Source organism: Tachysurus vachellii, chromosome 17 (genome assembly GCF_030014155.1).
Source record: "Tachysurus vachellii isolate PV-2020 chromosome 17, HZAU_Pvac_v1, whole genome shotgun sequence".
Taxonomy (NCBI): Eukaryota; Metazoa; Chordata; class Actinopteri; order Siluriformes; family Bagridae; genus Tachysurus; species Tachysurus vachellii.
In genome coordinates, this window is record NC_083476.1 from 20,772,058 (window position 1) to 20,797,440 (window position 25,383).

Consider the following 25,383-nt stretch of genomic DNA (forward strand, 5'->3'; position numbering starts at 1 on the left):
GCAAAACATGCAAAGAGAGGCATCTGGTTTGGTTAAGACTCTCTGCCCCGGGTTAAGAGTAGAAAAATTATAAATGGTTATGGTACAAATTTCCTCAGTGACTTGTACACCAACCATGTAGCGAGCTCCAGGATCTGCTCATTTTGTCACTTTAATATAGAGCTTTACTGTACAAATCTACACAACAAATCAGCCATTTTATTCCTGTTCGTTGATCAGGATTAGCCACATTCTGAAACACTATAACCTCCATAAACGAACAGCAGAAGATGTGCTGGGAAATCTTAAGGTTTCTGCTCACATTTTAGGTGTAGTTTGTGTTCTACCAGCAGGTGGTGCAAAACCGTCACCTTACTTTAGAGTCATTTGGTCACGTTTGGTGTTCAAACAAGCTAACGCTGAAGCTAATGCTAACCACCTGGACCGTGGACTGGGCCGAGCAGTTGACAGGAATTGAGTAAAACTGCAGCTTATGCATCAAAAATGTAACGAAACAACAGAATAAATCTTGATTAACAGTTCAAAATGGTCGACGCTAGTTTTCTACTCGTGAAAGAAAGAAATAAGTGACAGAAGGCATGGAAATGAATCGTTTTGAGCATATTAGAGGGCCAAGCACTAAAGATCATACAGAGAATTGACTTTTAGTTTTAATTAAGATTTAATTACCTACAAGGAGTAAATAATTTTTTTTTTTTTGCCTCTTCTACAAACTCATCATGAGACTTTTACGTATTGACAACAAACTTGACAGACATTTAGCAGCATGATCCAAAATTAAGATACAAGAATTGAAATAATCCGCAACACGAAAGGACTGTGAAAACAGGAAGTGAGGTCAAAATCTTTCGATGTTTTTTGTGTTTAAATCTTGTAGATCTCCTTTGGAGTGTGGCCTTCCTCCATCATTAAAGATAGATAGAGCCAAAGAGTGCTTGGCCCCCTAAATTGCTGCTTGTAGCTATCTATATTGATCTATGATTGCAGGATGCAGTCGCTACCTTGTTATTTTTTAGATTATATTTTTTTTAACATTATCAGTATGCGCAGTGCTCGCTGGTGGCCCATTAGCCTCCAGTGTAAAACTACAGAAGCACGAGTGCATAAATACGGGTTCTCCTAAAACGTTTCAGCGGTGGGACGTTGAATCCAAGCCCCTTGTGTGCGTTTGACCACAGAACCGAAAAAAATGAACCGATGAAAACGAATGACATCGTGAAAACAAGTCAAGTGATGAATCCTATGTATCTAATCCTCCATATCTTCACCATAAGATCACCACGCTATCGACGCCTTTCTGTTTGTACGGTGCTTATAATATAAATATTTACCAATATACTCTTACTGATCACTTTATTAGGAACACATGTATCTCTGCTTAATCATCCAGACAAGAATGTAGCAGCAGAATTAAGTTGCCATTGGATCCTCCAGATAGAGGTTAAGCGCTCGGGTTAATGTTCACATGATCGCCGTGACTTTGATAGTGTTCTTGTTGGTGCCAGAAATCTGGACAGTTGTTGTGTCACCGGTTCATGCTGGTGGTGGTAGTGTAATGGTGTGGGGAATGTTAACAAGAATGTATGGCCTTGTTACCAAGAACGTTTTGTTGTTGACCATGTGCGTTCCTTTACGGCCTCCGATCGGTCTTGAGGTCTACGCTTCTGGCATGACGATACGCCTTGTCGTGGACGAAAATCTCAATGAGTTCAGGGTACTTCAATGTCCTCCTCGGTCACATGGTAGAACAAGAGATTAGCAGCATGGACGTGCAGCTGATAAATCATGGACGATGTCCATGGAGCAAAATATCAAAGGAAAGTTTCCAGCACCTTGTTCTGAAAGCAAAGCAGAAATATTAGTGTGGTGTTCCTAATAAAGTGGTCATTGAGTGGATATTACAATTCAGATGCAATTCAAATACTTTTCCTTGAACGTTTTCCGAAATAAGAGACTTCTCTGGAGTGCAAAACTGCTGCCTCGGCTGAAACGCAGGGCTGGTGGTTATGAGACCACAATAACAATACAATACTGCAGAAGAGATTCAGACACTAGACCTAATTATGTCATGTAATTAAGTAGTGTTAGTGTTAAATAGTGTTAAAAAATTAGCGCTTTAATCATGCCGACGATCCGTTCGGGACGAGAACATATTAATAAGGCATTACGTCTATAAGTCAAACAGAGGATGCACACTGTAAGAGAATATCTCACTTGGCTAATCCAGCGTTGGCGCCTTTTGTTGTTCGATTTATCTTAGAGGGTTAATAAATACATAACAAATGTCTTTTCTGTGGAAGGGGCAGGTATTTTAAATATCTGAATCTCTTTAAAAAGTGGTTTGTAAAGTGGTAAGTGCAGACTACGTCTTCGATCGGTTTCTGGTCAGCGATCGTGCCCTAATTTAGGCATAAAAACAGGAATTTGGGTTTATTTTTGGCTCTCTGCTGGCCAACCAGGACTCATACTGACAAGATAAAAAAGTGGTGAGTGCAAAAACTTTTTCACGAGAAACAAAAGTGAATTTGTACTTCAGATGTTGACTTATGTCCCAAATGTCTTCCAAACAAAGCGTGTTTTAAAGTAAAGAGTTTGTCAAAGTTTCGTGGGTTCATGCTTTGCACGTCTAAAAGCAAACTGCAAAAATTGTGCAAAGGTCAAAATGTACAATCTAAGAATTAAAAAAAAAGAAAGACTAAATCCGTCGGGTTTGATTATCCTTTTCCTGGTAAGCATCGTCGAATTCCACCCATTTTTTTTGAATTTTTGCCGCTACGACTGGTCGTGTCCTGCGGTTCTGTAGTGAAGGAGAAATCAGTCGTGATCAGTTGTTTTTAGGTCTGTAGAATTTTATACGCTCAGCGTAACTTTCAGACCTTGTTTATACTGGGTTTCTGACTGGGTGCCTTCTTCTGCGTCCTGTATAATGATTCTCGCACCGTCAACTTCTGTGTCCTCATCCTGGTGTGCCGAGTCTTCTTCCTCCCCACAGGAGGATATGGGTGAATACGCACTGCTAAAAGCGACTGCAAGTGAAGGACTGGAAGGAGGGCTGGAGGAAATCAGTAAACTGTTGAAGGGTTGAGCAGAAGGACCGCTTTGACATGCCGGGGTTTGATAAAGCGGTACAGGCTTCACCGGGTAGGCGTTAGCGTGTTCTGGGATGTATTCGCGGATCTCACCGGGTTCTAGAGGCTCTGGTCCGCACGGGTCGTGTTCGCTGCAGGACAGACGGCCGTCCAGCTTGGAGATGAAGAGCATCCCGTCACGATGCTCCACGCAGTAGGAACTGGGGCACATCTCGCAGAACGAGGCGGCCTCCTGACCACAAAGGTCACACTGGTGCCAAGGACACTCCCAACGTCCTACACACACACAACAACCACATTGTTATAGATTTGTTCTACAATTTCATACACGCAAAACAAAACTGCAAAACACCCAATACATCTTTTCGGATATATACACGTCCACTCTGTGGCCACCGTGATAAAAACACCTGCTCGTTCTAATAAATATTGAATCAGTGCATGAAGTAGGTGTGAAGCTGTTAATTTGAGTTTTTGCCTCGACTCCGGAAGAGACGACGATGCAACAATGTTTTATATGAATAGCATTCGCGTGACCTCTATTGCAAACTCAAATCCACACTACATTTCTGTTTGTTATGAATCCAGGCCCTGAAACAAGTTGCTTGGCAAATACTTTAAACCAAAAGATGACCGAAATGTTTGTTTGAAACTGCACTGAGAGCATTGAGAGAGCAAAGAACATTAATCACTATTCTGATAGAATAAATTAAAATAACATTATCATAACACATCTATACGTATTATTAATAACTAGTTAGTTTTACACTTTGTTATAAACGTATCTCTTAAGGACAAAAAAAAAAAACAAAATCAGCTTTATCTTCTTTTTTTAATAAAACTATTTGTGGAGGAAAAGTTAAAGTGGAGTCATTAATAAATAAAGAGAAATAATATTAACTACCGGGGCTCAGTGGCTTAGTGGTTAGCATGTTCGCCTCACACCTCCAGGGTTGGGGGTTCGATTCCCGTCTCCGCCTTGTGTGTGTGGAGTTTGCATGTTCTCCCCGTGCCTCGGGGGTTTCCTCCAGGTACTCCGGTTTCCTCCCCCGGTCCAAAGACATGCATGGTAGGTTGATTGTCATCTCTGGAAAATTGTCTGTAGTGTGTGATTGCGTGAGTGAATGAGAGTGTGTGTGTGCCCTGCAATGGGTTGGCACTCCGTCCAGGGTGTATCCTGCCTTGATGCCCGATGACGCCTGAGATCCCCGTGACCCGAGGTAGTTCGGATAAGCGGTAGAAGATGAATGATTGAATATTAACTACATACTAGTGTTAGCTTAATCGAACCTACACTGATCCTGAAAAAGGTTTCTGTGAGATATCGAGGGTTGGGGTGGTCTGGAGTGGATGTGGGCGGGGCTTCAACTTTGCCAACTGTTGCACCTGTCAATCATTCTACGTAGTTTCGATTTATTTGAAGTTTTTCTTGTAAATTTTTTTTTTGTGTGTAGAATTTAATAAGACCACGGACACCCGAAAGCCACTCTGTATGAATTCAGCTCACTGACCTGCAGGTCTCTTGGTCAGGTTGAGACAGTCTGCGTGATAGACCTTCGGACACCCGGGTCTCTTACATGAGACCATCTGTCCGCCGTCTCCGCAGCTGAAACACTCGTCCTCTCGCTCCTTGGTCAGTCCTTGCTGCGACTTGCGCTTGACGTGAGCTTTCCTCTTTATCTTACGGCCCTTGTCGTCTGAGGGAGGATTATTCTGAGAAGACGAATAATCACGATAACGATCAGAACAACAATCATAAATCTGGTAACAGGTTGAAGAACTAAATTCCTTTTGAGAACTTGTTCTCAGACACGTGACCTCAAATGAAACGAGAGTAGAAAACAGTGTTTCTTTTAATGTTAAAGGTTCCCTTCCACACAAAACCGTTTTTACTTGGATTTTTTGATATGTGTTAGGTCCATATGTGTTTGTGTTGTGTCGTGAATGTGAACACGAACTGCTACCTCACCGGTCAGTTCTAGCCACTTAAAAGAAACAAGGGGAGAAATCAGGTCAGTTGGAAAAGCTGGTCAGTGTGACGTAGTAATGATCGAGCTCATTACTATTCATGAGCTCTCCCACTTGAGACCGCGCCCCCAGATTTCGTGTAGCTCAGTGAGTTACCTATTCAGCAAGGATGGCTGAACGTCAACGGGCTTGTGAAGAAGCCGTTCTGCCGCAATTCAAGGTGATTGTAAACAAATTTCCTCTAGCCTAGGCTACTTATTGCGCTGGGTGAATGAATAGTCATGCTCTCATATCCTAGCGGTTAGCCAATCGGAGCCAAGCAGCATAGCTCATTTGAATATTCATGAGAACTGGCGCAAATCGAGCTGAGTCTTCCTGCAGGCTTTCTATACCACACTAGAATGGCTTGAAACAAGGTAACCAAGGCATTTTTTCCACAAAAAAATGTTAGAGTCCATGGTAAACTTCAGACATTACCACAAAAGTAATGAAATACGTGTGGCAGGGCAGCTTTAACGAACTCTTATCACTGTAAACATGCATTAGCATAAATCTTAGCATAGCTTTAGCATTAGCTGAAATCTTCCGACGTCCGTGTTAAACTGAACTCAGGGTCAGTAGTAAACGGTCTAGTATTGTATCTACTGCTGTCTGAATGTCTAAAACGGTTAAAAAGACTTTTTTTATACCTTTGGTCTTACACCTAGAAAGCCACTGCAGTTGGGTGCACCGCATTTACACACAGTCTTCCCGTTGCCCAGACACTCCAGGTTGTAGTTGAACGTCAGCTCTTTGCCTTTAGGGATATAACATTAGATCAAGCATTGATAAGGACAACGTTTTGTAGTTTATTAAATGTTATATCACAAACGTCTCCACGTGTCTTACCAGCAGCGATGTCCACCAGTGCAAAAAGTCCGACCCGGGTGTCTCCGTTAACGGTCCATTTCTGAGTCTCACAGTTCGGCTGGCAGCTATGGTTCATGAATCTGGCCTGGTTTCCTTTAGGTCCAGCATCGATGATACGGTCCTAGCAGGATGATATTTGAAATGAGAGTGAGAGTGCAGCTCTTTTTTTTTCTAAACATATGGATACAGCTTTACTAAGACATGTCACCTTGTCTAGTGTGAGTAAATAGAAATTCCCGACGTCGTTCTCCTGTGCCTGCTTGATCCGAGCCCGGCATTCCTCCTCGTCAATCACCTCGCCAACGTACTCGCTTACGAATGCGCCCTAAAGCCAAACAGAGGGTTAGACTTTGACTGAAAGTGTGCCGGAAGGAACTGAAGCTTGCATTTGTTTCTATGGTTACCTTCTTGATGTCGTGACCACAGCGCAGGCCCCAGCCTCGAGACAACGTCCTGAAGATTTCCACCTGCGAGTACTGGCGCTTGGTGAAGCACTGGTTCTGGCACTTTTCCCCCGCTGGGCAGACCTGAGGATGGCATTCGTAGAGCAGCATGCGGTTGATGCACTCCGAGTCCATGCCACAGGGGTTCTCGTCTGTTGCTTTGCAGTTGCAGCGTGGAATCTCGGACAGGTCGGCCGTAATGATCTGCACTTTGCCGATCGGTCGGTTCACCTGTTGGGTAGGTTACAGAGTCTGCAATGAAGTGCTACTGCTCTGTATGTGTGACATTGTAATAATGACACTGTACCTTAATGTGTTTGTAAGGAGGAGGCTTCTTGTCGTTTCTCCTGTCCTCCTGGAGCTGCCGGAGTTCCTTTTCTGCCTGCAGTTCTCGGAATCGTTCCGCAGCCTCATCCAAAGCTGGAAAAAACAAAAAATCTAAATTACACCAAGGGCAAAATCTAGTTGTAAGGATTGCAGTGGATTCCGAGACCATCCTGGGAACGCCGGGAGTGAATAACTTGGGAACACTTTGCAGCACAAAGCTAGCTATGGTGAAACAATGCAACCAAAGTTTTTCTTCAGAGAGAGCAGTAAGCCTAGCGATGCCCCTGACACCGTGACCTGAGGAAAAAGTCCGCCATACTCCAGAAACTCCAAAGGGTCCGGCTGCAAAGAAGGTGAAAGCCCACTTTAAACCCGAGTGGAAGGCAAAATTCACATGGATTAAAGGTGGGGCCTCCATTGTTTGAAAGCCAATGTTGACATTTAAAATCACCAAAACAAACACGCCCCTAACCCAAATGGGTCCCACCCCTGTTTTGATAGCTCCGCCCCACACATACACCAGACAAGTATAACCCAATTATAACCCAGACAACTATTATGGCGGAACCTGCTGGGGCAGCTGGCCGAGGGTATATTTTTATCAATAAATGAAAACAATGAGTAATACTATGGTAATACAAATGTGTTTTTGTAGTACTGTGTGTTGTAGCGTGAAAGGTTTAGCTCCGTTTCACACGGAAGACCTTCAGTTCTCTGCAGCACTGGAAAGCTGATCCTATATTAACACGGGTCCTACTTCTTGCCTTATCGTAAGCCTTTCTTCGCTTTCTTTCTTTGTTTTCATCCTTCTTTGACACGCCCCTTTCCGCTCATTGGCTACACGTTAGTTTTGTTTTTGTTTTGTTTGGTGGCCCAACGCAGATTTCTGAAGCATTTCTCAAACAACGGAGACCCCACCTTTAAATATGAAACTGTCAATTGAGCGGACTAAATGATTTGTTCCTTTTGATTTAAAGTTTTAGGTCACTGGCCTTCTTTCATCAACCTATGTTTGTGTCTAAGTCTCTTATTGAAATATGACCGGTAAGTTTCAGATTTCTCCGGAAAAATAAATTCTTTCTGGAACCCGGACCGACAAGAAAAAACCCTAGAGCAGAGGTATTCAACTAAAATTGAAAGAGGTCCAGTAAGAGAAAATTTCTTGAAGCGAAGGTCCGGAAGATCATAATGTCTAACTAGTTAGTGTGATATATATTTAAGTAGCCTAGTAGTTGTATCAACATCTGCAAGCAATCAATACCTGACTGTCAAATCAAATAAATTCAGTACAATTCAAAAACCTTTTTGACAATATTTATTGTCACGTAACATAGAACTGAACACATGTATGATTGTAGATATGTATAACGTTCTCTCGTTAAATAAATAAAAGTAGGGCTACATCTCAAAATAAGAGAAAATAAATAAAATGTGAAAATTGTGTATGTTTAAATAAAGTGCTTAACTTTCCCTTTTATATCTGAGTGAGAGAACTGCGCTCTAGCTTGGCTTGGCTTGGGTTAGGGTTAAACCTGGGCTTGGGTTAGGGTTAGGGTTAAACCTGGGCTTGGGTTAGGGTTAAACCTGGGCTTGGGTTAGGGTTAAACCTGGGCTTGGGTTAGGGTTAGGGTTAAACCTGGGCTTGGGTTAGGGTTAAACCTGGGCTTGGGTTAGGGTTAAACCTGGGCTTGGGTTAGGGTTAAACCTGGGCTTGAATGGAGTCAGGGCCGTTCTCATACACATGTGGAGGTGCTCATTAGTGACCCTGGAACCATATTTAGTTTGGATTATGTTCATTGTAGAGAAAGCTGCCTCTCAGTTGTATGTAGAGCCAAACATGGTCAGGATGTATAGGGCGACTTCCCTCAGACCTGGGAAAGCTGTCTCAGGGACGCTGTCTTCAGATTTGAGTGGATGTGTTTGTTCAAAACCTTTATGTTTTGTCTCATTATGGCGTTTCACATTGTCACTTTTAATAAGTGCCACAGTTTCTGAACATATGAGACACACTGGTTTAGTGTGAAGTGTGAACATAAATGAATCTGTCCATTCTCTATTAAATGTTTTCGCTGTCCACTTTTCTTTTTTTGGAGAGCACCATTTCTTCTTTATTCTCCCTTTCTCCGTCTCACTCGTCTGTTTCTCTCCCTTTCTCCGTCTCACTCGTCTGTTTCTCTCCCTTTGTTATCTACATGTATCGCTATCTTTCTTTCATGTGTAACTTTACTCTAATTCTCTCTCATCTGTCTCGCACTGTTGAGTCGCAGTGTTTACTTCAGGAATGCACAGATTTGATTGGCTGAGTGGTGTCACGTGGGATGGTTTAACTCGCATGCAATTGGTCTGTGCGTTTCCACTACCTTTACCGTAAAGACTGCAAAAGCTGCGCCGGTTAAAATAGAAGCGCCCTGTCAAGTTTTAAATCATAACCTTTTGTTTTGGCTGTAGGTCCGGGTCCGGATTGGACAGCTTCTGGGTCCGGACCCGGACCGCGGTCCGCCTGTTAGTGACCTCTGCCCTAGAGGAAACGTTGGTATGGCTATCACAAGTCATAAGAAGAGGCAGGAATGCTAACCACATGCCTAAAGTTAACATTTGCAACTTTTTATTTAGATTTATCAGAATGAAACTTTCTGTGACTTATTTCAAGACAAGATATTGACATATTGTCCTTTAAGTACATTGTTCTGCTGCTACTCCACCAAAAAAGAATCAAAAGAATAAAAGTGGTCTGGATCAAATCAAGAAGGAGTTTTAATCAGTACAGATACTTTCTGTAAGCTGTGTAAGAAACCTATATGAATGATTTTAAATTTGTGAATCGACTTCATGTATTAACAACGTAATAATAATAATAATACCTTTCCTGTAAGTGGAGTCCACTCCTTTTCCCATTTTATCTTTACTGTTGGCATCGCCTTCCATGTAGGGAAAGACCCGAGCCTGGTAGGTCCACAGGTAGTCGTTGGAACCAAAAAAATGGACCGGAAACTCTCCGACGTCGTGCTTCATTCGCAGGATGTTTTCTGGAATGTCCTTTGGGTTGCTAACTTCAGCAGGCCACCATCTGACCGAGCACAGAGCAAACCGCATTTCATTATTAATTCAGAGAAGAAAAATACTGAATACGTAACGTATTTGGAAGATTGTGGAGTTTTGTTGGAGCTGGTGCTGACCTGTATCGACCCACTTTTACCCACACCACTTCTTTGTAGTGCGGTTTCTTCCCCGCGCGGCAGTCGTTGCAGAACCAGCTCCCTTCAGGCATGTCGATGTGCAGACACTCGCGGTGAAAAGCCGCCGGACAGGACTCACAGCAGAGCAAGCTGCCTCCTAAGTTACAGAGATCACAGACAGAAGGCTGTTATCGGCAGCTTCCTTACCAAAGTGTGACGCAGATGCGGTTAAAGCCACGGCCACTCACCTTCCGAGCAAACGAAGCACCAGCTGACGTTGACGTGTTCGTGATTACGGCAGCCCTTCCTTGGCGTGAAGTGGTTGGGACAGACGATGCTGTTAGCGGACAAGACGATGCTGCCGGCAGGGATGCAGTAATCGCTAGCGTGGTACGCAACGGGGCATCTAACGCAGTGGATCAGTCGACCTGTGCAGAAGAGTCATTAGTACAAGTGTAATATAAAGAACTATTATTATTGTTACTTGTTAATATAATTATTACTACTATTAAAAGTGTTAGTCTTAAACCCTTTAATAACTTACTTAGTGCTTATTCACTTTTTATGTGCTTACTTACTTAATAACAGTATTTCTCTACTCTTATTTATGTATTTATTTAGTTATTTATGAATTGTACAGACATTGTGTTAATATGTTTTAGATCAATTCAATATGAAATTATTTTTCATTAAAATTTTTATTTGATTAAAATTCTGATTGTAAGTAAAACATTACTTGATATTAGTTGTTAGAAGTCATCAGGAAATCTATATTAAATTGATAAAGCATAATTATCTGAACTAATAACTTGACCTCCATAATTATTTGAACTAATAACTAGCTACTGAAGTTGCTGGTGTTCCTGATGTTCATTTGCATGACTGAAAGAAGAGGACCTTTAAAAACAGACGGGTTGTTCGGGTTGGTGATGAAGCAGGTGAGACAAGCATGGAGTGAGCAGCGGAAGCCTCGGTTTAAAGGCACCGTGAGGGCATGGCTGGCTACGCACTCTCCGTGGTAGAACTTCCCGCAGGCGCTGACCATGCAGCGCCTCACGTCGTCTCCCGGCTTCTTACACATAAAGCATTCGTGGACACCTGGAATACAGACACACAAGAGATAACGAGTGATAAGTCAGCACTCTAGGTGTTCGAGGTGTCTGTTAGATTGTTGTTGACACCCACCAGAAGTGCACTGCTGACACAGAAACTTGGCGCGCTGAGGCTCTGTCAGGCCGACGCATCGAGGGTGGAACGTGCTGCAGCACTGACCTTCACACAGCAGCAGCTCTCCCTGTTTCTCACAAACCTACACAAACACACACGTGTGAAGTTTGCGACGATATTTTGTGTGTTTTTTTTATTAGAATCGGTGAAACTGCAAGCACAGGATTCTTCTTTTAAAGTTTTGCTGCAGTCACAAAACTCATTAAATCCTGGAGCGACTGAACCATTATTATGGCAAATGAATTGACTGACAAAGACAGGGACAAGACAATAAAATAAAAATATTTTTATGTTTTCAAATATATTCAAACTTGGTCTTCATAAAGTCCTTGATCACAACTCTATAGATTCTAGATTCAATTATATTCAAGTATATTCCATTGACCTGCTCTCATTTAGCTCCAGTGACTTTTTTATTGCACCCAGTGGTCAAAAACAGGAACTGCAACACACGTTATTAAAGGTCCGACTGGGGCGTTAATCACGCTGCCCTATGCTAGCGCTCTGAACATTTTTACTGCATGAGGAGAAGCAGAATATTAGACAGGCGCAAAGGTCGTTTTTTTTTTTACACCATATTGGGGTAGTTTAGATAGTTTCCGAAACCACAAAGTTAGCTCTTGTATATTCATTCATTCATCTTCTACCGCTTTTCCGAACTATCTCGGGTCATGGGGAGCCTGTGGCGTCAGGCGTCATCGGGCATCAAGGCAGGATACACCCTGGACGGAGTGCCAACCCATCGCAGGGCACACACACACTCTCATTCACTCACGCAATCACACACTACGGACAATTTTCCAGAGATGCCAACCGACCTACCATGCATGTCTTTGGACCGGGGGAGGAAACCGGAGTACCTGGAGGAAACCCCCAAGGCACAGGGAGAACATGCAAACTCCACACACAAGGTGGAGGCGGGAATCGAACCCCCAACCCTGGAGGTGTGAGGCAAATGTGCTAACCACTAAGCCACCGTGCCCCCCTGCTCTTGTATATGTAATATAATAATTAAATTATTTAAATTATATCCAATAAATCTCCATGAACAAAGGCACAAAGGCACGGATACTGTGTATATAATGTACGGAAATGTTCTGTTTGTGTGTTGTTTTTTTATTTGTACAGGTATGCATTTTGCTGAAACCTGGCAACACGAGCTGCTACACTGTACGCTGGAAGATTGTATGGTGAACAATCCTAGCGTTTGCTAGAGAGTAGCAGAAGTGTAGATTAAAACACAAGTCACGTGTCACAGCCTTGGAGCTTCATTTTGTTTTGTTGCTATTACTGATGTGATCTTTGTTCACAATCTATCTAAAAAGAAATACTGACCTGACAAATACTGTCTTTCAGTACAACCCCATTCCCTTTCTCCACTGCAGATTCACTTTTCATCTCAGGACAGTCATCATTGGGGCCAAATATCTGAATAAGACACAGAAAATATTTTAGTATGTGGTACAATAGAGCAGCGTTTAATGAATTCACTGTTATCAATAGGAAAGTGAACCTGCTCAGAAACATTACGATCCTTGCAGGATCGATCCGGCCTTGATCCGGCCTTGCATTAGACTAGTAAACACAGCCATAATATCATTTCCCAGATACTTCACAAGACGGGCTTTTAAACACACGGAGACGTGGACTGACCTCAGACACTGGAGCGTATTTGCTGTCCTTGTATTTGGCCGTCTCAGGGTTAAGTGCGTCAGGGTTCGTAGGAGTGATATCTGCCTCCCTTTCTGTACTCTCTGAAACCGGGACACTCTCTTCAGGAGTGAATACAGCAGGCTGTTTGCTCTTACTTTTCGATTGTCCTAAGCCTACATTTGGGGAAAAAATAACAATTAAACAAAAGATACAAAGTTCTAATGAAACCCATGCTTGTGTTTGGTGGTTTTCATTAATTCATCTCAGATTCATTCATCTATCACAGACAAACCATTTGGAATATTCAAAATAGTTTTGATGTCTTTTGTGACAAATTTAGTGATGAGGCCATCCTTTAAGTCCGACCGACTTGCCGGTTGTAAATTTGCGTTAAATGTTAAATTTGCGTTCTCAGGCCTACATACAAACGAAGGCTACGTTCTTTCTTTTAAATAAAAACCCGTGACGTCATCTATGTTTACGCTGTCGGTTACCGGATCAAACTACGGCCTGTGCGTTCGCTTCGTCTCGTCCTCTCATTCGCTGTCAAGAGTCGACGGTTCGTGCTTGGTAACGATGGCTGCGGCTGCAGTAAACAAAATGTTCGCGGTCACCGTTCAAACAAATTTGTCTTCATTACTCGTTACTACAAAATAAAATCAGAAGAAATCTGTGCGACTGCAATAAGGGAGGTTTGGCGAATCACTGCTCCTAGATTACATTACGCAGCTCTGCACGCTCTATTTCAGTGTAATGTTGCCAAAAGGAGGCGGAAGCACAACTGAACCCGTAATGGAAGCACCTACTGGAGAACCTCCCGTTATCGTAGACCAGGGGTGGCCAACCAGTCAGAGACCAAGAGCCACATTTTTTACTGTGTTACCGCAAAGAGCCACATCATACACATGGGCACACATGAACATCACCTTTTTTTCCCTGCCATTTTGAAAGCGGACTTGACACAAATTGTTTACTCAAATGTTCTTGCTCCTACTGGGAAACTTTGAGGTAATTTTATCCCACTCACATGCGTGTTTGACGAAATTACCGTATTGAACTCAAGCGAAGCGAACACGCACAATAACAAGACACGAATACAAACTTCAATATGAACGTAAGAGCCGCATGAAACCCCGCAAAGAGCGACCAGCCCGACGATAGTGGTGAACAGGGTGAAGAAGATAACATTATACACCCGTGGCCGTATTTGCAAGAAATGCTTCTGTACATTGAAGATTCTTCCTACCGGATGAAGTGACTCTTATGCTGACCGAAAATCACTGAAATTTTACTTCTTACTTTTACTTCAAATACTTCAGTACATTAAATATCAGAAAATGACTTTTGATACTTAAGTACAGTAAATATCAGATACTTTAAGACTTTCTTCTGTCACCAAAATTGCACTTTTTTTTTACATTGAAACTTGAAAAAAAAATAGACCTACCTACCGACCCTTTTTTTTTACTGTTACTACAAACCAAAATATTTTTAAGGATGGCTTGATTGGACAAAATTTATGAGAAGAGTAACAAAAAACTGTTCACTTCAAGAATGACGAAAATTGGATTGAAAGAATAGAGTGCGATCAACTCGACCCCACCCAGAGACTCCAGGGATGTCTGCCTTTTACATTTTGGACACACTATGCAAAAAATATGGCCGTTAATATTCCACCAAATTAGACCCAAATTTAACCAGATGGTGGTGCAAAAAACTTTGGCAGCACTTAGACCAAATTTGGTTGGAATTTTCCTTAAAGGCTCCTCTTTTTTCTGGATAGATCTATGGACTGCCATAGACACCCTAGCCAGAAGAAGAAGAAGAAGAAGAAGAAGAAAAGGTAGAATAATGATAGGGTCTCTACACAACTTTGGTGCTTGGACCCCTAAAAATAATGAATCTGAATTTAAAAACATTGCCGACTGACCAACCTGAATGAGCTGCATGCCCTGATGAACTGCTCCTCTGGGATTTCACCTAGCAGACAATTAGATTAGATTAATCAGATTGATTAGTCTCCAGACTCAAAGAAAAATATCAGAAAAATCCAGAATAATCCAATGTTATAAAATCATCAAAATCGCACAAACCTTCTTTTTAGGTATCGGAATTGGTTCGATTGAACTCTCTAGAATTTTCTTGGTGGGTTTTCTTTGCCTTTTTGTGCTTAAACAGCCGCCATCACCTAAATAACACCAAACAGTGTTTTGACATATTTATAACTACAAAATTAAAAAATTAAATCGCTTCAACCAGCAACGACAAAATAAACACCTTAATGCGATTACGCTTTTTTTTTTTTCATTTCCTTTCCTTCCAAGATTCCTAGCTACCTGTACTAATATGTACAGGTAATATGTACAGGTTCCAGCTGGAACCTTTTTGTGGACAACCTATTAAAAGGATCCTACTACTACTTCCACTTTGTTCCTCAACCTGAGTGACCTAGACGTACAGATGGTGATGGTTCTCCAGCCAGAGAACTGAAACTTTCTGTCGCTCTGGATCATCAAGCATTTCCTAACTGATAATAGTCACGTCTCCAAAGTCATCACAAGGGTTTGTAACACGTCCTGATGATGTACTTTACAATAATATCCAGCAAGAGTAACATTCAAGTCCTGAAGTAGTTCTTTACTCAGAATAACAATCGCTCGCCATTCTGATACTCTTCTCTACTGTGGGTGAGAAGAACGCCCTGATCTTGCTTGATTCTGAGGTTTAGATTCACTGAGATTCGCAAGATTTTATTTTAAAGAGGATGTGAATGGCACAAAAGTGGTTAAATGCTCTGCATCTTGAATCTACTTCCTCAAATCTTTGAAAAGATGCAGCAGGGAGTTGAGTAGGTTCCCAGCAATGAAGCTCTGCTAGTTCTGAAAGAGATTTGCCCTGGACCTACTCTTCAGTTCTAAAAGGTAAAATGACTGACAGTGATTGCATCGGATCCATACTACACTCTACAATATACAAGCTATATGGTTTACAGTTTGCAGACACCTGACCATCACAGCCACATGGGGTTCTGTCACAAAGTTTGAAGCTAGCAATCGTATAAAGTGCCATTGTTGCGTTACAATTTTCCGTTACTGAGATTCCATAAGAAGCGCAAATCTGTTCCAGAATAAATGACAATGCCCCTGTGCTCAAAGCACCTGAGCTCCAAGAAGACATGGTGTGGAAGTCAAGGCTGGAGAAAGTGGAAGAAATCGAGTGTCCTACACAGAGCCCTGACTCTGACTCAACCCCAATGAACACCTTAAGGACGAACTGAAACTGGAATCTTCTCAACATCCCTCAACATCAGCATCTGATCTTATTAATGATCTTGTAGATAAATGAACACAAATCCACAGAATCTGTACACTCTAACATCTAGTGGAAAGCCTTCAGAGAAGATTGGAGCTTTATATGAAACAAAGACAAGGTGTCCATAAACTTTTGGTCATATACAGTAGTGCCTTCCTTGCCATAAATTTGTCAGAGGACCAAACATTCATTCATTCATTCATTCATTCATCTTCTACCGCTTATCCGAACTACCTCGGGTCACGGGGAGCCTGTGCCTATCTCAGGCGTCATCGGGCATCAAGGCAGGATACACCCTGGACTTAGTGCCAACCCATCGCAGGGCACACACACACACTCTCATTCGCTCACACACTCACACACTACGGACAATTTTCCAGAGATGCCAATCAACCTACCATGCATGTCTTTGGACCGGGGGAGGAAACCGGAGTACCCGGAGGAAACCCCTGAGGCACGGGGAGAACATGCAAACTCCACACACACAAGGCGGAGGCGGGAATCGAACCCCCAACCCTGGAGGTGTGAGGCCACCGTGCCCCCCGAGGACCAAACAATTGGATAGAAATTTATTTAAATTTGATAAATTTTAGACTTACCAGTGGTGGAACAATTCTGAACCATAAGCTGGTCCTTAAAGCAATTTTCTCCATACAGGGAAGATTCTGTTTCTGGAGGCGGAGTTAGAGTGTCTACAGACGTAACCTGACTTTCTTCACATGGAGTATTTTCGATCATGGGCGGAGTCTTAGACCTCTCTTCAGGTGGAGGAGTCTGGATTTCCGGTAAGGGTAAGGGGTTCGGCACGCACGGTATTGCTCCTGGATGTTGCTGTGTGGCTAAGGATTTCTCAGTGATATTAACAGAACTGTTTTTTATGACCTGGGAAAAAACAATTGATATTTGGTGTATGAAAGAACGTTAAAAAAACTAACAAAAAAAAAACAACAACAAAAAAAAACAAAACAACACATGTACCCCAGAACTACCTTCTGCAAGGATTCCGGTTGCTTTTTCGCTTTCTTCTTAGTGGCAAATATATGATCGTATTCTTCTGTCCATTCTATTAGTCTTTTGCTAGGCTTTCTGATACGTTTGCTCTCTGGCAAAGACAAACTCAGAGTCATGAGAAACACACACAACCGTTAGCACCTAATCACATGTCGTCTAGCGCTCGTCTTACCTGTGGGGAAATTAGAAACCTCACAGGTATTCGGGGATACTTTCGCTGTGTTTAAAGATGTCTCTGTTGCTGATGAGGAAGACGGCAAATTTGTCTTTTCGGTACCGAGCTCCGGCTCCGCAAGCCTTGGCAGCGTTTGTCCCGGTCCTGGATCACTTTTGATTTCTGAATGCGACACCTTTTCTCTGTCCTGTTCAAACTTCTGCCAGCGTTTTTTAGGTACACTGCCGAAAAATCTTTTCTCAGAATCCTGGTTGAGGAATTTGCACCTCGGGGTCTGTGCAATCTCCGACTTCCTGCCACACACGCTGTGGTCTGGCGATGCCTCGGAAGGTAAATAGACGTTATTATGACTTTTCTTTATGGCAGGTTGACTTTTTTTGCTAGGTTTTTTAGAATTGCTCTTGCACGGTTGAACAACACAACCATCTACCGTCTCAGCACCATATTTTGCATTCGCTTTGTTTTGCTTGGACTTTGGACCAGAAGTTTTGCTTGGTCCATACTTCTTAAGACGTGGCAACGTGCAGCGCTCATTATTGTCTTTAACATGACGGAAACGACTATTTAGGTCTTTTTCTGAAACCATGGGCGGCTCCTCTTTAATGAGCTTTTTTGGAGGTAAAGGTTCCATGACCAAGGGTTGGCCATCTTTTTCTCGACTGTCGTGTATATCCTTTAACATCATCAGGAACGTGCTGTATTTATAATTTGCGTCTGGACGGAATAGAGTCGACTTTCCATTTTTTTCCGTTTCCAGCGACTTAAAGGTTATTTCTTTCATGTCTTCGCCGTCTTGTATATTCACACAAAACGGGGACGCCGCGGAAAACATCGCCACGTCAGATACCTGATTCTCCTGTTTCAGGTTTGAGGCGTTAAAACCAACCGGCTCAGATGATATCAAACAAGATTCGTCCTCTGATTTGACAGCCACTTCCTTGTCTTCCAAATCAGATGGATCTACAGACGCCTTGGACGTGGCGTTCAATTTTACATGTGCTTTTAAGTCGGCTGAAATTTTCTGGTGGCTCGATTTTGCTTTGGTCTTTTCGTCGGACCCGAGTCTTGAAACACAGACGTCGTTGTCGGTTTCGCTACTTGGCAGAGTTGGTTGGAGTTCTTGGCTAGATGGCTGCTGGAGCTGAGCATCTTGCAGCGCTTTTAGTGCTCTAGTCATCAATCGACTGCTAGCTGGAAGACACGAGACTTTCTTGTCAAGAACTTTCTTGGCTTCTACAGACTGGTGTTCAGATCCTGTGACTTGGTTGTCTCTGGACTTCGCACTTGCCGACTCAGGGATTTTGATCTTACATGATACCTTACCAAAGGAGCAATTAACAGATTTAATTCCCGAACGACTAAATACCCCACTGGTTTGTCCTTTGCCCACTTTACTGAACCACAGACCACCCTGGACCTCAATATTTTTCTTTGTTTCTTTATCGTTTTGGCTGCTTACAGGTCGATCGGTAGAGCAGGTCAGCAAAGGTCGGCCGTTGCCTTTGAGACATCGTCGGATTTGCGGCACAGAGTCGATGTCAGAATAAGGACTATCCACCTCGGTCTTTTCACAGACGAACTTGTCATACTTGGTAAAAAGCGCTGCTGACGACTTCCTTTGCTTCTTTTTGCATTTTGACTTCATAAGGGCGATGTTTTTATCTTTATGTGAAATCTTCCCATTTGCTTTGTTTCCAGGAATTCCCAGACACAATATAGCGTTAGACACCTTGTCATCTTGACCTTTGGTTTTTTCATCAGCTGAGCTCTGTTCTGTGAACTCCGATGTTATGACAGGCATCCTGGACTTATCCAGGAAATATGCCTCAGCCTCAGCAACACTACAACTCCAAGAGTCTAGAAACCGCTTGGGAACCTATGACAGAAATACAAAATTACATAACATATAAAGTGAAATAGTGATTCATTAAGTTTGATTTGGCAGGAGATTAATGGATTATTACAGTTAGATGTTAAAAACGATAGAAAAAGACGATTAAAACAAATGATATTTTAGACGAATTTTCACCGTGGCCTTACCCCTCTCTTCGGACCAGGCAGATTGTGGAACTGATATCCACCAATAAATATATGCATGGCTTTCTCCGAGACCCAGGCCAGTTCCTCAGGTTCCCCAAACTTCTTGATGTAATACTCACGACAGGGATTATCGCTCGCCTCTGACAAACCACAGCACAGGACAAAACCCTTAAGGTTTCGGTCAAGTAATTCTTTTTTTCTTAAGCCTAAGGGCTGCGTCTCAATCAGCTCACTGGGTTGTGAATCAGTGTATCGTACATGTACACAAGGTTCCGGCATATGAGTTCTCACAGGAATAAAAAACCCCGCATGTTTCTGTCATGGCACTTCAAGTAGGATACTAGGTTAGATGTAGACTTTATTTGAAATAATTAAATATGTATGTCAAATAAAGCGAAAAATCGATGACGTACATCAGTAATGATTTGAGAGCTACTGTAGCGATAACAAGCAATAACAAGCTACTTACATTTGTAGATAAAGTTGTTTGAACATTAAATTATTCGTTTTTTATTTTAAGTATGACATCATTTCCTGTAAGGGAGCATACTTGGCATGGATGTTCCCTGGTTTTTGTGGTGCATCGCGGAATGTTTAAATGAAGCCAACGTTCCAGTGCATTTCAAGGATTGAGAGAGAGAAAGAGAGAGAGAGAGAGGGATAAATAGATAGAGAGAGAGAGAGAGAGAGAGGGCGATAGATAGATAGATAGATAGATAGATAGATAGATAGATAGATAGATAGATAGATAGATAGATAGATAGATAGAGACAAAGAGAGAGAGAGATAGATAGATAGATAGATAGATAGATAGATAGATAGATAGATAGATAGATAGATAGATAGAGACAAAGAGAGAGAGAGAAATAGATAGAGAGAGTGAGAGAGAGAGATAAATAGATAGAAAGAGAGAGAGAGAGAGAGAGAGAGAGAGAGAGAGAGAGAGAGACCTTAAATGGCAGACTCCCTGATCAGTGCCCCGAGTAGTGAACTGATATAATGAGTGAGACGCAGCCAGTAAAACAACTAAAAAGCAGAAAACTCCAGGAAACTTCATCTACAGCCACATAATAGATGATGCTTGAGATCCAAATCATTCATTACCCGAATGAAAGCTTTTTTTTTTTTTCTTTGACAGAAATGAGCATACCTTTTATTCTGTGATACGTTTCCAACGCAGGATCAGCGGTGACACGACACGGCCACCACGGCCTCCGGTTAAACTTCGCCCATATAACTTCACCTTCTAGGTACTTTAGCGATGGAAGAGCTTTTGACTTTGAGTTGTTTATCTGATTCTAGAAAATTGTTTCAAATGAACAAAGCATACAAAAAACAAACATCTACCAGTCTGTAGAGTAACAGATATCAATCTTTATCAAAAAATACTTCGCTTAGTTATAAAGGGTTTATATATATATTATATTAATCGTTATAATAATAATCGGATTCTTTTATATCGTTATATAATAATCGGATTCTTGGTCATCTGACTCGGACCATGAACGAGTTCTCTTAATGGAAACTCGTGTGACTCTAATCAACTTGATTTCATTAAGTAGCAAATTAAAATACAGGGAATTCAAAGAAAGCTGTGTTCTCAATATCAGAGGTTAAATTTTACCTCAAGTAACTGATGCAGCGTTTCTTACCTGCATATCTGTACCCTCAACTTTCATGCTAATTGCACCGTCAGCACCATCATGCTAGTCATCTCACAGATTGCTATCTATCCAAGCCACGTGCCGTCTACTCATTTTCATTCATTCATTCATTCATCTTCCACCGCTTATCCGAACTACCTCGGGTCACGGGGAGCCTGTGCCTATCTCAGGCGTCATCGGGCATCAAGGCAGGATACACCCTGGACGGAGTGCCAACCCATTGTAGGGCACACACACACTCTCATTCACTCACACAACCACACACTACGGACAATTTTCCAGAGATGCCAATCAACCTGCCATGCATGTCTTTGGACCGGGGGAGGAAACCGGAGTACCCAGAGGAAACCCCCGAGGTACGGGGGGAGGTACGGGGAGAACATGCAAACTCCACACACACAAGGCGGAGGCGGGAATCGAACCCCTACCCTGGAGGTGTGAGGCGAACGTGCTAACCACTAAGCCACCGTGCCCCCCCTACTCATTTTTATCCTTGGATTTCTCATGACTTCGGTGAGAGCGGATTAAAAGCCTGAGAGATTTTTCTCTAATCGAAAGCAATTGTAATGATAATAAATTCAATAGCGCTGACCATCAACAAATTAATACCAGAATTACAAATCACAAATATCTGAATACAAGACATGCTTCAAGGTGCAGTTCATTTTAACTAGTACATTTTTAATAATAATATTAATCTTGAATTTTGTGTTCTATTAATCTTTATTTTATTCTTTATATTAACCTTTAGTTCTATGTTTATGTTCCTTAAAGCCGCTTTGAGACAACATCAATCGTAAAAAGCGCCATACTAATAAACTTGAATTGAAATGAATTGAAATTAATACTGGGGCAATAGGGTAAAACCTATTTATAACTCTGGCTTCAAAACTCATTCTGTTAGCAATCCTGCATCTGACTGTTCTTCATCACGGTTGGTAAATCTCATCAGAGTGGAATTTCTCTTTAACGAGTGTAGACTTTTGACAATAAAAGCAGAAGGTTAAAGAGAGAACGACTTGCCGACTTAATGTCATCACGGATACCCTCCAGAGGAACTGGATCGCAGTCACCACCTGACTCTTCCTCATGGTTTTCATCTTGCTTCGCTGACATACAGGCCTTCGTCCTTTCTTTGCCTTTAGATCCGCTATAGTGTCGATTGGGATTGTTGGATTTTTCCCTCGGATTTGTAGTCGTAGCAATATCGTTTATAAGGCTGCTACGCGGCTTTTCGGGCATCGACCTTGGGCCTGTGTCGTCGTCTTCCTCCTCGTCCTCAAACAAAATGGACTCAAAGTGTAAGCCATTTGCAAACGGACTTGAAGAATCGAGACTGAAGGCTGGACTGGGAGGAGACATGCAAACGTTATTGTCAGTTCTAGTGTCAGGCAAAGCTGTGTTCATGTTTTGTAACAGAGATGACTCAGAAATCTCAATGCACCATGGAGTCAACTCATTCCTGTGGATGTGAAAAGCAGATCTGGAATGTTCTTACTGATGGTCTGGAGGCCGATCAAGGAACGTTAAGAGAATCAGTTGTCCTTAGTGAAAGTGAAACTTGAGGGCTGGGCTCGATGCCAGGCACCTTGACTAAGATGGGTGACGTTGGTTTCCATGAGATGACACTGAGGGGTTTCGTCTTTTCTGGAGGACTGCTGAAGATCCGAAGGTCTGAATCAGCTACCTGCCTCAGAGACAACTGGCAATGAGACAATTCATTCAATAAACATTTGTCAAATAGATGATGGTTGTTAGCTAGTTATATACATTAATCAGCACTTTATAAGATATCCCTACCATATAGGCATATGTCATAGTTATCAATTTACTACATGTCATAGTTATCATTTATAATTTTTGTCATAATTTACTACGTCATAGATATAATTTATAATTTTTGTCATAATTTACTACATGTCATAGGTGTTCATTGGTGTTGAGCTGTACAGTTTTTGGGGGTTTTAAAGCACGGTGTGTACTTACTGTACACTTTAAGTCACAAAGCTTTAACACCAGTACACTGCACAATCACACACACGTACACACACTTAATCACACCTACCAGTAATCTATTCTGCATTCAAGTTACATCAGAAGTTCTAACTTGGAACTCAGACTGTGACTTGATTAGTACAAATTCAGAGGGAAAAAATGGCCACATTCATATTTTTCTTGTTAGCGTTGGGCTAGCAAGCTAACTGTAATGAGTGGTGAATATCTTCCTGAGCTACTACCACATGCTGTGGGACTCATTTAATATTAAATCCGTTTTTGTTTACTGAAATGCAATGAACAGCCATGTTGATTTGATGACACTGCACGCTGCACTCTGGTCGGTGAAGACCACCCCAATGACTTCCGAGTTAAGGAGACACTTTCTATGTTTTTTTATATTCAGAGAACTGGATGTAGCATTAGTGTGACCATGCCACCCATCGTGTGTTGGATGGTTTGAGGAGACCAGAGAACCCAGAGGAAACCATAAGGGCAGTAACCTGAGCTCAGGATCGACCTGTAGCTGTTAGATTGCAAAGTTACAGAATACAAATGCAACATCTGTAAAAATGTAAAACATCCTTTACACACAGCCATGCCAGTGTCATTGCTGAACGTGCACTTTAGTTAATTAGTATGAATTGACTAAAGTGTGTATGAATACACAACCTGGACGTTGCTGAAAGATTGAATGAACGTGCAATTAGATTTCTGGTGTGTGTGTGTGTGTGTGTGTAGACGCCCTTGCATGCTCCGAGGCGCACATGTATGACACACTCCAGTGACGACTGTGAGCCTGTCATCTTTCAGAGGAAGTGAAGAAGTTAAACGCAGTTACGATGTGGCACGACGGCGGTGCAGGAGTCCACGCGCGCGCGCGTTTTTTGGAAATCATACAGGGCAGGTAGCTCGCGCGAGGCTCATCACTTACAGACGTTTATCCTAATACCCTTTATATCCCTTTGGCTCACACACACGCACGCACGCACACACACACACACACACAGTGGTCAACCTGCGAATCATTCCGTTATAATAAACCGTGTTGTTAAGTAAATGCACCCGAAAACTTACCATTCACTTTGCGCTCGCGGTCGTGGGCACCAAAATACCTGCGCTTTTGCGGTCAAATCGGCCTTTTTCCCCAATATGTGAGAGCAGCTCAGCAAATCCCAGCAGCAGCAGCAGCACTAGGCCGAGAAAACCTCAGCACATATTCTTGACAGTGAGGCTAGCGGCCCCTTTCTAAACAAAACCAAAGACACAGAGCAAAAGACGTCCATGACACACACACACACACACACACGGTGAGATAAACACGTTCCTCTGCGCCGTGATTCACAAACACGTTACCGGTGGACCTTACTTTTTCTTCATTGAAACGGTGATGGTTTCCTCGGCGTGTCGACCTGCCCCCGGTTGTGTCTCGAGCCCCTGCCTGTGTGTGTGTGTGTGTGTGAGTGTGAGTGTGTGTGAACAGCCAATCCGTCGAGCTCCCCAGCCTCGCTGCCCTGCGCTACATTTGTTACTTTAACACTTCCTAAAAACACACCTGCTTCTATTCTTAATCATATTCTTATTCTTCACACACACACATATACACACACACACCAACGCTTGACTGGCATACACCTTTAAAAGTGCTTTGAAGTCACGTCATCAATTAGACATATGTGGGCTTTACACAGCTCCAGCAACACGGTTTTCAGGATGGAAACGTGGATCAAAGTCTAATAAACAGGAAACATGAAGCACCGGTGGGACATAAGTTCGCGACTCGGTCGTTGTTTACTCGGGACCGAGTCCGGGGCAGGAGCTTCAAAATGGAGTCTGCTGCCGAAAACAGGCCACAAAGTGTTAAAATCTCAAATGGCAGAGAACGATATAGACGAGACAGTGGAGAAGTTGGTCAAGCTGCTTTGGGAAGCAGGGGATTGTTTGCGTCAAATGCGTTTTAGAGCATCAAAGGTCGAAGAGGCCATTTTGTCAATCGATGACATTTCTTAAGAGTTACAGATTCATATGAGTTGTTAATGGTTTTTAATCCAGATACATATAGCAGTGTGTGTGTGTGTGTGTGTGTGTGTGTGAGAGAGAGAGAGAGAGAGAGTGTGTGCGTAAAGGCAGAGCGCACCCTATAATAAACCCTGCCCGACTCTAATCATCTTGTCGCCTGCATGTTTGTGTGCTTGTTGAATCCACATTGAAGCTTTCAGTCCATGCGTTTCATCCAAAATCTGTTTAACACCGTGCCATTTTTCTTTAAGGAGGTGGAGAAACGGAGGTACCGACACCATCTTTTAACAGTCCACCATGTTACCTCAAGGGAAAAAAAAAAAAGAAATGCGCAATTAATAATAGCGAGTTGTTTATTTGTTCCTTATCGAGGGA

General features: G+C 42.4%; 1 protein-coding gene across 2 annotated transcripts; it reads right to left on the bottom strand.

The window, feature by feature from the left end:
- Window positions 1-637: 637 nt before the first annotated feature.
- On the bottom strand, window positions 638-24,610 carry nsd1b (nuclear receptor binding SET domain protein 1b). 2 transcript variants are annotated; one of them, XM_060891302.1, is made up of 25 exons: window positions 24,359-24,610; window positions 24,067-24,237; window positions 22,018-22,696; window positions 20,481-20,628; window positions 19,331-19,470; window positions 17,288-19,166; window positions 17,094-17,206; window positions 16,704-16,986; window positions 14,886-14,980; window positions 14,727-14,772; window positions 12,793-12,965; window positions 12,475-12,567; window positions 11,098-11,221; window positions 10,810-11,010; window positions 10,161-10,340; window positions 9,913-10,069; window positions 9,598-9,803; window positions 6,717-6,829; window positions 6,371-6,640; window positions 6,175-6,291; window positions 5,946-6,087; window positions 5,747-5,853; window positions 4,601-4,802; window positions 3,183-3,365; window positions 638-1,838 (listed from the first exon to the last, which is right to left on the bottom strand). In XM_060891302.1, exons 3-25 carry the CDS (start codon window positions 22,399-22,401, stop codon window positions 1,756-1,758), a joined length of 5,439 nt encoding a protein of 1,812 aa, XP_060747285.1. In that variant the 5' UTR covers window positions 22,402-22,696; window positions 24,067-24,237; window positions 24,359-24,610; the 3' UTR covers window positions 638-1,755. The 2 variants fall into 2 exon arrangements, with proteins under 2 accessions (XP_060747285.1, XP_060747284.1); XM_060891301.1 differs by having other exon boundaries at window positions 638-3,365.
- Between the last annotated feature and the right edge of the window lie 773 nt (window positions 24,611-25,383).

What these genes read in the sequence shown, in the direction of transcription:
- nsd1b (XM_060891301.1), bottom strand. Translation starts at nt 22,401, where the DNA reads ATGAACACAGCTTTGCCTGACACTAGAACTGACAATAACGTTTGCATG. An exon ending in TGCCTGGTCCGAAGAGAGGG is followed by an intron (nt 19,167 to 19,330) that starts GTAAGGCCACGG and finishes TTTCTGTCATAG; the next exon opens with GTTCCCAAGCGGTTTCTAGA. An exon ending in GGTTTCTAATTTCCCCACAG is followed by an intron (nt 17,207 to 17,287) that starts GTAAGACGAGCG and finishes TGTCTTTGCCAG; the next exon opens with AGAGCAAACGTATCAGAAAG.